Source organism: Gossypium hirsutum, chromosome D09 (assembly GCF_007990345.1).
Source record: "Gossypium hirsutum isolate 1008001.06 chromosome D09, Gossypium_hirsutum_v2.1, whole genome shotgun sequence".
Classification (NCBI taxonomy): Eukaryota; Viridiplantae; Streptophyta; class Magnoliopsida; order Malvales; family Malvaceae; genus Gossypium; species Gossypium hirsutum.
The window spans coordinates 35,680,888-35,692,849 of NC_053445.1; the positions used below are offsets into that span (position 1 = coordinate 35,680,888).

At 29.3% G+C, this 11,962-nt stretch overlaps 1 protein-coding gene and 1 long non-coding RNA gene across 2 annotated transcripts; one reads left to right on the top strand and one right to left on the bottom strand.

The window, feature by feature from the left end:
- Window positions 1-414: 414 nt before the first annotated feature.
- Window positions 415-4,285, top strand: LOC107891705 (ras-related protein Rab7-like). Its single transcript, XM_016816569.2, has 7 exons — window positions 415-540; window positions 637-663; window positions 739-838; window positions 1,246-1,392; window positions 1,479-1,559; window positions 2,247-2,392; window positions 2,819-4,285. Exons 1-7 carry the CDS (start codon window positions 488-490, stop codon window positions 2,886-2,888), a joined length of 624 nt encoding a protein of 207 aa, XP_016672058.1. The 5' UTR covers window positions 415-487; the 3' UTR covers window positions 2,889-4,285.
- LOC107891704 (uncharacterized) lies at window positions 4,164-5,466 on the bottom strand. The gene is made up of 4 exons (XR_001682287.2): window positions 5,214-5,466; window positions 5,018-5,073; window positions 4,549-4,590; window positions 4,164-4,452 (listed from the first exon to the last, which is right to left on the bottom strand). It is a non-coding gene; the product is annotated as an uncharacterized lncRNA (long non-coding RNA).
- Window positions 5,467-11,962: the final 6,496 nt, after the last annotated feature.

The window sequence follows — 11,962 nt, forward strand, 5'->3', positions numbered from 1 at the left end:
ACTCTCACGCATAACGAGTCATAAATAAAAACCCATTTTGTAGTTGGTACATCCCAAACTGCAACCCGCCAGGTCCTTCTTCGCCCATTCCGCCTCCATAGGTGGCCATGAGCTGACAAACATATTGAGCCTCTAATCCAATTCTCCTTCAGAGTTAACCAAATTTCTTACTCGTATCTACTTATGTCATATTACGACAATGATTACTTGAAGGGCCTAATTCTGCAACTCAAGTATCCTTCCAAAATTTAACGTGCATATCTTTATCAATTTATTTTTAAGATTACAACTTTATTATTTTTCAATAAAAAAATTATATTTTTTTAAAAATGATCTAACCACTTTAACTAAAAAGAGGGGGAAAAGAAAGCAAATTAAGTTAAAAGAAAATTAATTAACCACTGAACTGTTTATTTAAAAAAAATAAAATCTCACAATTTTCTACAAAAACAAAAAAAGCAACAGTAAAGTTTGGAAATCCGATTCCATGGCTTCTCGTCGGCGTATGCTTCTAAAGGTGATAATTCTTGGTGACAGTGGGTAAGTTTATAATCATTTTGTTTTAAATCTTAATTTAGTTGTATTTCCATTTTAAATTATAATTATTTGAATTCCTTTTTGGCTTTGAATTTCTAGGGTCGGAAAAACATCTCTAATGAATCAGTAAGCTCTGAAACTTGAAATCTGAATTTGGATATTCAATTTCCAGTTACGATGTTTTAATATGATTGCAATTAGGTATGTTAATCGTAAATTCAATAATCAATACAAAGCCACAATAGGAGCTGATTTTTTGACAAAAGAGATTCAATTTGAAGATAGATTGTTCACATTGCAGGTATCATCTGTTTCAACCACTTACATTAATTATTCTTTTACTCCCTATCTTTTAATTTTTTTAATTTATTTTCTCTAAATTTTTTTATATATTAAATTTAACTTTTATTTTAAATAAATCATTTTTTTTAATATTTTACTTATTTAAATTAACTTTTAAAGTTAAATAAGTTATATTATTACTAGGGTATTTTTATTTTTTATTCTTTTTAAAAAATAATAAAAATATTACAGAGATTTGAACTCACACCACCCACGTCTATAAAGAATTTAATATTATTGGTGGGGGCATAAATTGCAGAGATTCGCCCCTGTTTGATAATATTGAACTGCATTATTGAAAGGATTAAATTGCATTACTAAAAAAATAATAGGGTCTAAAATATTTGTGTGCGTGTGTGTGGTTAGATATGGGATACTGCTGGGCAAGAAAGATTTCAAAGTTTAGGGGTAGCATTCTATCGAGGAGCTGATTGCTGTGTATTAGTGTACGATGTCAATGTCGCCAAATCCTTCGATGATCTTAACAACTGGCGAGAAGAATTCTTGATTCAGGTTCCTATTTTTAAATTTATTCTTTTTATGATTTCTTCAATTTTTTCATTTGTAATAATGAGACGTTAGTGCGTTTTATTTTTTAGGCCACTCCATCTGATCCTGAAAACTTTCCTTTTGTCGTGTTGGGAAATAAGGTTGATCTTGATGGTGGCAATAGTCGAGTGGTAAGATGTTTGATTGTTTTTCACTCTTTCAGCTAGCTTTCTACAGTAATTATGTCTCCATATAAAAAAAAGTAAAATGAGAGTGGATGAATTATCTGAGTTGAACTTCAGGTTTTAATTTTCTTAGTGCCTTGTTTTAGTTTATGAAAGCTTCAATATGGGGACCAATCAAAAAAAAGATTTCAATCTCGAACTTGTTAATTGTCGACTCTAAAAGTCAGCTACCTCAAACTTGCTAAATGTCACTCTAAAGATCGATTGCTTAATTTAACTGACCTAAGTAGTTTTTATTTTGTATATGAGAACGAAAAAGGGTTAGAGATTTTTGAGATTCAAATTTCAAATCTATTGAATGCCTCGAAGTTGCTACCGAAGTCCCAAACACAACGTTCTTTGTGTCTTTTTTAATAAAACCAAGGCCTCAAACCCGAAATAGGAAAAAGGTTTTAAATGTTGAGATTAAAACCTTAGATAAAGTATGATTGCATAACTAATTGAGCTAAGTTTTGGATTTAGTTTCCTTAGCGCCTTTATTTGGTACAAAAGTATTCTCAACTTAAGTATAGAAAAAGGATTGTATATGTTGAAATTTGAACTCTAAATTTAGTGGCAGGATCAACTAATTGAGCTAAGTTCCGAGTTTAGCTTACTCAATGCCTTAAATGACAACTTTTCCTTGTGGTTAAGATTTCTGAAAAGACGGCAATGGCATGGTGTGTTTCAAAGGGAAACATACCGCACTTCGAGACATCAGCAAAAGAAGGATTCAATGTTGATGCCGCATTTGAATGTATAGCCAAAAATGCTCTCAAGAATGAACCTGAAGAAGAAATGTAAGTACCATGTGTTTTTCTCAAACATACATATGCTCTCGAGCAGGGACAAAGTCAAAATAATTTTCAAGGGAATCGAGATTAAGTTGTATATTTTTATAAAAGTTAAAATATAACTTCATCTTTGATTTAAATTGAAATTCTAACATTTTTGGAGACTAAATTATAATTATATCATATATTAACTTAATTTTTTAAAATTTTTTTTGGGGATCTAAGGCAACAATCTAGGGGGCCAGAGCCCTGCCTACTCCCTTTCTTCGCCCCTGTTCTTGGATACCAAGACGTAGTTCACATGAGCACCAAAATACATGAATACAAGAATGCCTTAAATCTTGTTTTGAGTCTACAAATTAGATTGGATAAACAACATTGTTGTTTTGCTAATTTTCTTTGTTCGGTTCTTATTTTATCGATGAATCGAAGATACCTTCCTGAAACTATTGATGTCGTCGACGGTGGTTGGCCTCAGAAATCAACTAGTTGTGAGTGTTAGTTGAGTCCGTCGGATTGGAAGCGAGCTAATTTTGATCGGAGCACCAAAAAGAAAACCTACCGTAGATTCCTCCATTCTATCATCAATTAACGGTGAAGGTCTTGACAATTAGTAATAAACTAGGGATTGGTTTTTTGTAACATAAGCTGGTAGAAAGGTTGATTGTTCTTTGGTCTTGTTCTGTAATAAAAACCATGTAGGCTCTGTTTTATTTGTAGTCTTTCTAATCTTGTTCTTCACATCACATGGATGAACGATGGTTAACCAATTTAAATATTTTTCTCTCTTGTAATTTGGATTCCTGTTTTGAGTATCAAAAATGGTTGTGCTCTGCATGGTCACTTTCATCTTTTTTTTTTTTATAATAGACAGTTTCAGTCTCTTCCAATATCAATATTGAGCACCTTGTATCCTTTCAAAAACACAAAACAATTTAAAATTGATTAATTTAATCTCTATCAATTTTGAAATTAAAAAACCTTCATTTTTTCTACCAACTTCTAATTGGTATAATAATAAATTTAACCCTCTCAAAAACCTAAAAACATACCGATAAGAATATTAAATTTTTAATAAATTTGTTAATTTTTTTCAAAATCAAGATCAATTTGATAAAAATATATAAAATTAAATTTATTATTATGCCAATCTAAAGTAAAATAAATTGATAAACACTGAAGTTGCTCACTTCTAAAATTAACACGAGCTAAATTGTTCCATTCATTTGAAAAAGACCAATTTGCTCAATATCAAATTTAAAGGGACCAAAAAAGTCTTTCTATCAATTTTTTTTCAAGTTTATCCACGTATTTAGAGGGTTATATTCCAACTAAACATTGAATTGAAGATGCAAATGGGTTAAGACTAGAAATTAGATCGAACACAAAAGGAAAGCACAAGTTTCCAACATAATACGATTCAGGTCCATGAACTATACTTACGATAGAACCAAAAAGATTTCTAAACCTTTACCCTTGATCAACATCTCAGGGTCAGGACGCATAAGCTAAAGGCTCATTTAAAGCCATATATGCTCACTCATTAGGTGTTAAAATTCGCTAGTCGAGAACACCTACAGTCTAACTAACTACTCATACATGATTCACCGCATAAATCAGAACCAATCATTCAAAGATGAGATGCATATCTTACGACAATTCATAAGAAGCAAGGAAAACAATAGGGGCCGATTGTCTCGGATACTGAAGGGATCAAATTCACAAGCCAAATTGAAGCAATAGCGAACCACAACAATAGGAGATTTACAAATGTATAGACAAAAAACACAAACGTAGAACTTGAATTTATTAAGTTATACGTCACGAAATTACACACAAATGTTTTTTATAGCAAACTCAGAATGAAACTAGACCATCAAATCATCCCAACTATCACAATTGAAACAAGAGACATCAGCATAATAGATGTTTTAATCCCAAGACATGACTCAATAAGTTCGGTTTAGCTCAGGTTTTTAAGAACCTCATTTCTTGCCACTCTTCTTAAGACCAGAACCACCAAATGATCCCTTTTGTGATGCCTTTGCTCTCAGCTCTCTAAGGGCCTGCACATCAAAAAGAAAAATTCAGATTGGCGATTCGTGACAGAGAAGATAAAGGAATAAACAAACAGCAAATGAATAAAAAACCCTATATCTGACCTTCTCTTCTTCTTTCTTTTTCTGAATGTTAGCCAAATCATGCTGGCATAATAAAAATAAATAAACCGGTATTAGAAAATGCCTTCAAAACAATGATTAAATCAACAAGATTATTAAGGGAAGATACAAGATCTTCAACAATAAAATTAGACCATGAGCGCACAATTTAATCCGGAAAAAAAAAACAAAACTGAAAAAGAATAGAATAATTTACCCTAATATCACAAAAAAAACAATTGAATCCTGAAATTGAGCAGATTACAATTCACAATATGAAAAAGCACAAATTCCATAAGGATAACATGATTATCTTTCGATTCTCTATCAAAATTCTCCCGATTTTAAAATTTTGAAATAATTAAACCAAAAAAACAGATTTAGAATTAACGGTGTCGCGATTTAACATTTACCAGCAGATCAGATCTTGAAACAAATTAAGTTTCTTTAATAATATATATAATCAAAATACCTCGTCATATTCTTTCTTCTCAGATTTAGGTTGCTTCAAAGGCTTTGCTTTGCCACCTTCAAAAAAACCCAAAAATACACAAATCAAAACCTTCGAAAATTACAGGAATCACAAAAAAGGGAAAAAAATTCTGTTCATAAATTTGAAGAATCAAAATTGGGGAAAAATCCAGATCTTCGAATAAGATTTAGTTTACCTTGCTTGGAAGACATGATTGAGAGTTTAGGATCAGGGTCTGTAATGAAAATTCGAAGAGATAAAAAGAAACTGATGAACAGAGAAAATAAAGAGCCCTAACCCTAAAAACACAATTATTGAGCATTTGGGAATCAACTAAGATGCCCGTATAAATAGAGAAAGTAAATTTGCACGCGCCTTGCGCGTGACTAATTGCTGCCTGAAATTACCAAATACTGAATAAAGAAAAGCAGCCTCCGCCGCTCTTTTTTTTTTTCCACTTTTCTTTCATGTAAATTATTTTTTTTAATATTGCCAATTTTCATCTTTGTAATTATTAACAGTATTTTTTTAGGGTTAATATACTATTAGATACCTATATTTGGCTTCAATGTTCAGTTTGGTACCTAAGTTTTTTCTAATGGATACTTGAGCTTTTCTTTTTCTCATACAAGTACCTACATTTGACTTTAATATTCAATTTTATACTTAATGTTTTCTTTTGTCCCAATTAAGTACCTATATATTTTTACTAAAGCACACGTGTCAAATATTTATTGGATCATATGATGTTATTTAGTTCAGATACCAAATTGAATATTGAAACCAAATATAGGTACCAAAAGATATATTAACCCCAATTTTAAGGGAACAGTAGTTAAAAAGAGGTAATTGTTTTTATTAAAAATTGTAATTTTCATATATTATTTTAGAACCCCCAAACATAAATTCTATGTTATTTTAGTATTTTAGCTACATATATTGGTTTAATTTCTTTTTTTTCTTTCCACTATTTAAAGATGCTTAAACTAATTATTTTTTTTGAAACCTCTTAAATTATTTCTATTTTAGTATTTTCTTTACTATTGATAGACAAATTATTTTAGCTCTTTCATTATTCTCTTATTCCTAAAATAAAAGAAAAGAATAAATACTTTTTAACATACCAACACGTAATTTCTAAGAGTAACTAGAAAATCAACTTTGACCACAAATCTTCCTATATAGTAACGTAAAATTTTCGTTCTTCAAAAAAAAACACACACACACAGACACACATACATTTTTTTCGATTTTTGTTTTTCAAGATGTTTGACTATTGTTTGAAGCCAAAATTCTCTGCAAAATGGTTAGATACGAAACAGATAAATGTTTTTTTCTTACTATTTTTTTCAATTTCTGAATTAAATTATGGTGTTTTGATCTTTTGTTTTTAAATTTTGAATTTTGGAATAGCAAATCGAAAACGAAGAAGAATAAGCTTAGAGTCGAGACTATAAAGAAGAAGAGAAATTCAATGGAGAAGTATATGAAGAACGATATTGCTATGCTTCTCAAAAATGGCCTTCTTTACGATGCTTATTGTAGGGTAATTATCTATTTTTAAAAAATATTTTTTGGCTTTTCTTTTAATAATTAATTAATGCATAAACCCTTTTTTTTTTTTTGCTTTCAAAGCCTAAAACTTAAGTTTGATAATTGTTATTAATTTCCAAATTTTTGTTTGCCTTTAAGTATATATGTGATGGAAAATCCTTCCATTGTTTGCTTTAAGTGAGTTTCATTAAATTCTAGTAAGTTTTTTACTTCCTCTTTTTCTTTTTAGGAAATACTTATTTTTCCTTTTCATCTTTTTGGGCGAAAATTTTGAAAATATAAAACAAAAATTATTTTGTAGGGGAGATAACGTGTTTAAAGAGGAGTCTCTTGTCGGGGTGTTTGAGGAAGAAACCACGTACATTGTGTATATAAAATATTGTTGGATAAATATGCTACCATTTGTCTTATAGCCAACTCAAGTGATAATTCACTTACTTAATAATAATGTCTATATGTTATAGGGTCTGAATTTAAATTTCATCAAATGTAAATATAAGATTCTTTGATGAGTGTTTATGTAAATTGCTTTCTTATGCACCTCGACAAAACATTTCCACTTTATACTTCATATTTGATTAAAGAGAAGGCAAATTATTTTCCTAGATCACTCAATTTAATGGCTTTTGTTTTAATGAAACAATAAAAAAATAAGGGGGAAAATGATAAAAGATGAAAATAAAAGTTAAAAGTAAGTTCATCGTGTTTGTGTTTTATCAAAATTGGAAATAAAATTATTTTATTCTTTTTCGAAATTTTTAATCTAATTGTGGAAAAAAAAAGGGATAATTTTAACTCATTTGCTAGTGATAGAATATTCGAAATTGTTGCTGAAGACTAAAGGAAGCACATTATGGGCGTTGCTACCATTATGTTCTAATATTCTTGCCACACCACTTTCAATATTCTTCAATTAAGGGTCAGTTTAGATGGACGGCGAGGCAGTGTGGTATATTTAATTTACTTTTTTGTCACACACTATAATATCATTATAGTATCTAATCTCATTACCACCATTGTTTTTACACTAACCGTAAATAATTGCACCGTCCATCCAAATTTAACCTTAATTTATGCCATTGGGTTTGAGTTGTAAGGATCGACTTGTGATATATGCAGTGCAATAGTTTGTTCGAACTGATAATATGTGAAATGCATATATTCTTATCTTTCATGTGATATGCAGTTAATACAATCAATTGAATTAAAAATTGATTTAATTTTATAAGTTTTAAAAGATTTAAAGAAAAAAAAACTTAAACTCTTTGATAAAAAAACTGTTTTATTATATATTGGTTTCATGTTTTTAATATTTATAAATATGAAATTTAAATTATTATTAATTTATATATTTGAAAATTTGAAAATAACTAAATCATAAATATGCATGATAAGTACAAGTATATCATATAAATTTAATGGTTGAATTGTCAAAATATTATAAAAAATTATAAAAATATTTATATATTAGCAAAAATGATTTTACATCAATTAATGTTTTGTTTTGGGTGCGGAATTTAAAACAGGCAGATGGCCTTCTGATTGAGCAAAACAGAACAGAATGTTACAATTTCATAATGCAATTTACAGAGTGCATCTCAAAGCATGTTTCAATCATGCAAAAGAAGAGGTATTTTTATTTTAGACTCTGGAATTTGTGCTACTTCATTTCTATTTACAAAATCAACTTTTTTTTCTTTAAAAAACCCAAAATTAATACCTTTTGTCAAGTGCTTTGATAAAAGAAATACAAAATACCCACCATTTCAAAAAGTACAGGATAAGGAAAATGTTTGTTTTCACCCTAAAATTCCTATTCCTTTCGCTTAAAAATATATTTTATTATTTTCGCATAAAAGTAGAAGATAAATAGTGATAGTGTGCTGGAGATTCAAATTTATGGAATCAATTTTCTATTCTTAAACTACAAATACCAAATTAATTCTTGATTCAATTCAAGGTGAGGGTTTTTTTTTTCTGATTGTTATAATTGATTTCGGGAAAATTTTTTTGTTTAATTTTATTAGGTTTTCAGATTTCAGGTTTAATTACCCTAATCCCCTTTTTCTCCTACATGAAATTAAACACAAATTTTTTTCACACGTGGAATGCCACGTCATTTTATTATTATTCATACTTGGCGCCACATCAAATATTTAATAGTAGATTAATTTTTTCATTCATTTTGAGTTAAAATGACAAATACGAATATTTAAAGGACTAAAAAAGACCAAAAAATTTGAAGAATTAAAATAACTAGTTTTACTAAGTTGGAGGACTAAATAAATCATTCACTTTTTTTAAAACTCTTTCCTTTTAGAATGAAAACTTTTTTCGAGATCAATTTTCAAAATAGTAATACTAATCTAGTGTTTAATATACATTTACTATTATGCAGAGAATGTCCTGAGGAATGCAAAGAAGCAATACCATCTCTGATATACGCTGCAGCTAGATTTGCTGATTTGCCAGAACTACGTGAACTAAGAGCTTTATTTACCAAGAAATATGGAAATTCCTTAGAACCCTATTTAAATCAAGAGGTAATTAATAAAAATAATTGCTTCAAGTTGTGTAAAATGTTGTGGTTTTAAAATTGAATCGGTAGCCGAACTAGTTAGGTCATTTATTCATCAGTTTAAAAAATTTGATTCAAATTCAACCTTTTTTAATTTGGTTCAACTAGTCCAGTTCAAACAACAATACTCATTATTCTTAAGAATATTATATATTTTTAAGTACTAATTTAGATAATTTTCTTATTATATAGTTTGTGGTTAAGCTAAAGGCAGAACCTCCTACAAAGGAGATGAAACTTCTTTTGATGTACGACATAGCACAAGAGTTTTCTATTGAATGGGACCCCAAAGCTTTGGAACAAAAACTATTTAAGCCACCTCAAATGGAGCAAGTAAGCCTTTCTATCTAGAACCTTGTAAAATATTGCATGTTATGCGTTGATACATAGTATCAACGGAAGTGGAGAAGGAGGAGAGGAGGGTGATACCAAGAAAGGCCGACTCATACACGCCAAGGCCGAAAGCCAAAAAGTAGAGATGGAGAGGAGAGGATGATGGCTTGGCATCTTAGGATTTGATGGGAGGAAAAGAGAGAGCCCCCTCTATGTTGTGTTGTGGGGGTATTTATTGGTAGATCATGGTTCCCGAGTAGTCACCTCATGAGGAAAACGCACTCGTTAATAGCGGGTGGCCTAATCGAGGGTTCAATCAAGTGATTAAGGATGAATGATCCTTCTCTTGGATGGTAAGAAGCACACGGGTGGTTGGTTATTAAACAACCATCCGAACGATATAAGGCGAGGGAAATTATTCGCAAGTCTCTCCGGTTGATTCTCGTGTTGCCACATGTCTTAATCGAGGTAGAGGTATAACATTATGAAACATGAGTTGATAACGATTTTTAAAGATTTTAATGCTATAAAAATTATTATCTATTGTTTATTGTTTACAATAGATTTTTTTAGTTAAAAGGTATTATATGTGATGTACTTATAATGTATAATTTAATGAACATAATAGTGACATATCCTCAAAAGTTTCCAAAAGTATATATATATATGAATCAAATATAAGTCTACCAAGTTTAAATGTAAATGTAAAGGAATTATTAAAAAAATGACATCTAATAAGTTAGAAATTCAAATCATAATATTTGCAACTTCTCGATTCATCTTCATCCTCCATCTTAACCAAATGAAAAGTATTTAATCATATTAAATAATTGTATATTCTTACAATTTCTACGTCGATTTTTTGTTGCAGAATGATGCCCAACATAAGTCCTTAAACGATAACGTTGATGATGGATACAAGTTGCTTGATACCAAGCATGATACCTTCCAAAACACCAAAAATTTTGGTGCTGATGAGAATGATACTAATGACAACATCAAGAAGCCTACAAGACCAATTGGTAATAACACTAACTCAACTAATAAAAGTAAACCAAGATTAACTAGGATGAAACGAAAGGAATCACTTGGTGGGGTTGCAAGTATGAGTCCAACTAAAGAAAATGGTGAAAAGGAATATGAAAAAAATATGCATTTTGGTAACACAAAACCATTAGCTTATGAGACCAATGAAGGCTCAAGGTCTCCTCCATGTGGAACTCCAATAATTCCAACAGATACAACGGGAAGAAGGCACAATCGAGTCCCCTCATTTCAACTAGGTATATTAAGTAAGCATGTGCATCCTAAGTTACCAGATTATGAAGATTTGATAATTCAACTCGCATCTCTACGAAGAGATTAATTTTTTATTAAGTTTTTTAAGTTATTTTATATAATAAACATATGTGCCACTTGATACTTTTCTAGCAAGTTATGTCATTATTGACTAATGAGGATTGACAACTTCAGATACTACAGTAATAAAAGATTTTCTGTAAATATCAAATTAGTAAAAATAGACAATTTGAAGGCACAACAAGAATTTAACCCAATTAGCGTTGTGTTTTTAGAAATTAAATATTTTTATTCACGCAATTGATTATCCAATCTAATAATGGAATGAGAACTTTCAAGTTTGATTTACATGTTGACTCACTAATTATTTATTGGACTTAAATTCAAATACAATGATGGCTCAGTTCTAACAACTAACTTGCAAATGAGAGGATATCTTAAACTTTTTTTTTATAAGGTTAAAATTTGTTGTTAATCTCTATAATTTGATAAAATTTGAAATTTAGTACTTATACTTTAAAAGTAAAATATTCAATGCTCTTACTTTTTTCAATTTAAAAATCTTAATGCAATCATTATAGTCATGGATAGTTTCTGTTAAATTTTTCATATTAATATGTTCATTTTCTATCAATCATATACACCATCATACGAGGAAATCTTAATCAAAATTCTAAATTGACAAATTTTGATGAGAAATAATTTTAATAATTGGACTAAAATTTCCAAATAAAAAAATATAAAGACTAAAATTTTAATTTTTAAAGTACATAAGCTAAAACTTATATTTTATTAAAATACAAAGAGTAACAACAATTTTTGACATTTCGATAAATAGAGATAAGGTATATGGTTGCTGGGATTTCAACCCAGCTTTCATTTTTTACAAGATAATAATTTTCCACTAATTCAAGAACTTGTTGAAGGATCTCCTATTTCTTTTTAAATAAAATGATACCCTAAACTTTTTTCTTTTTTTACAGAAAATGATACCCTAAACTTGATTATAATAATTAGGGTACTTGTTATGGTGTAAGAACTCTTAAGTCCCCTAATTTGCCACTAAGAGGATTTTTTTCTAAAATTTAATTAGAAATAACAATTAGAAGTATTGGAATGAATAAATTAATTTAAATTAAACTATTTAAACTAACTAGCGTACACATATATATAGTATTTAT

Coding starts and splice junctions, on each gene's coding strand:
- LOC107891705 (XM_016816569.2), top strand. CDS start 488: ATGGCTTCTCGTCGGCGTATGCTTCTAAAGGTGATAATTCTTGGTGAC. Junction 664..738: donor AAAACATCTCTAATGAATCA/GTAAGCTCTGAA, acceptor GATTGCAATTAG/GTATGTTAATCGTAAATTCA. Junction 2,393..2,818: donor AATGAACCTGAAGAAGAAAT/GTAAGTACCATG, acceptor GATGAATCGAAG/ATACCTTCCTGAAACTATTG.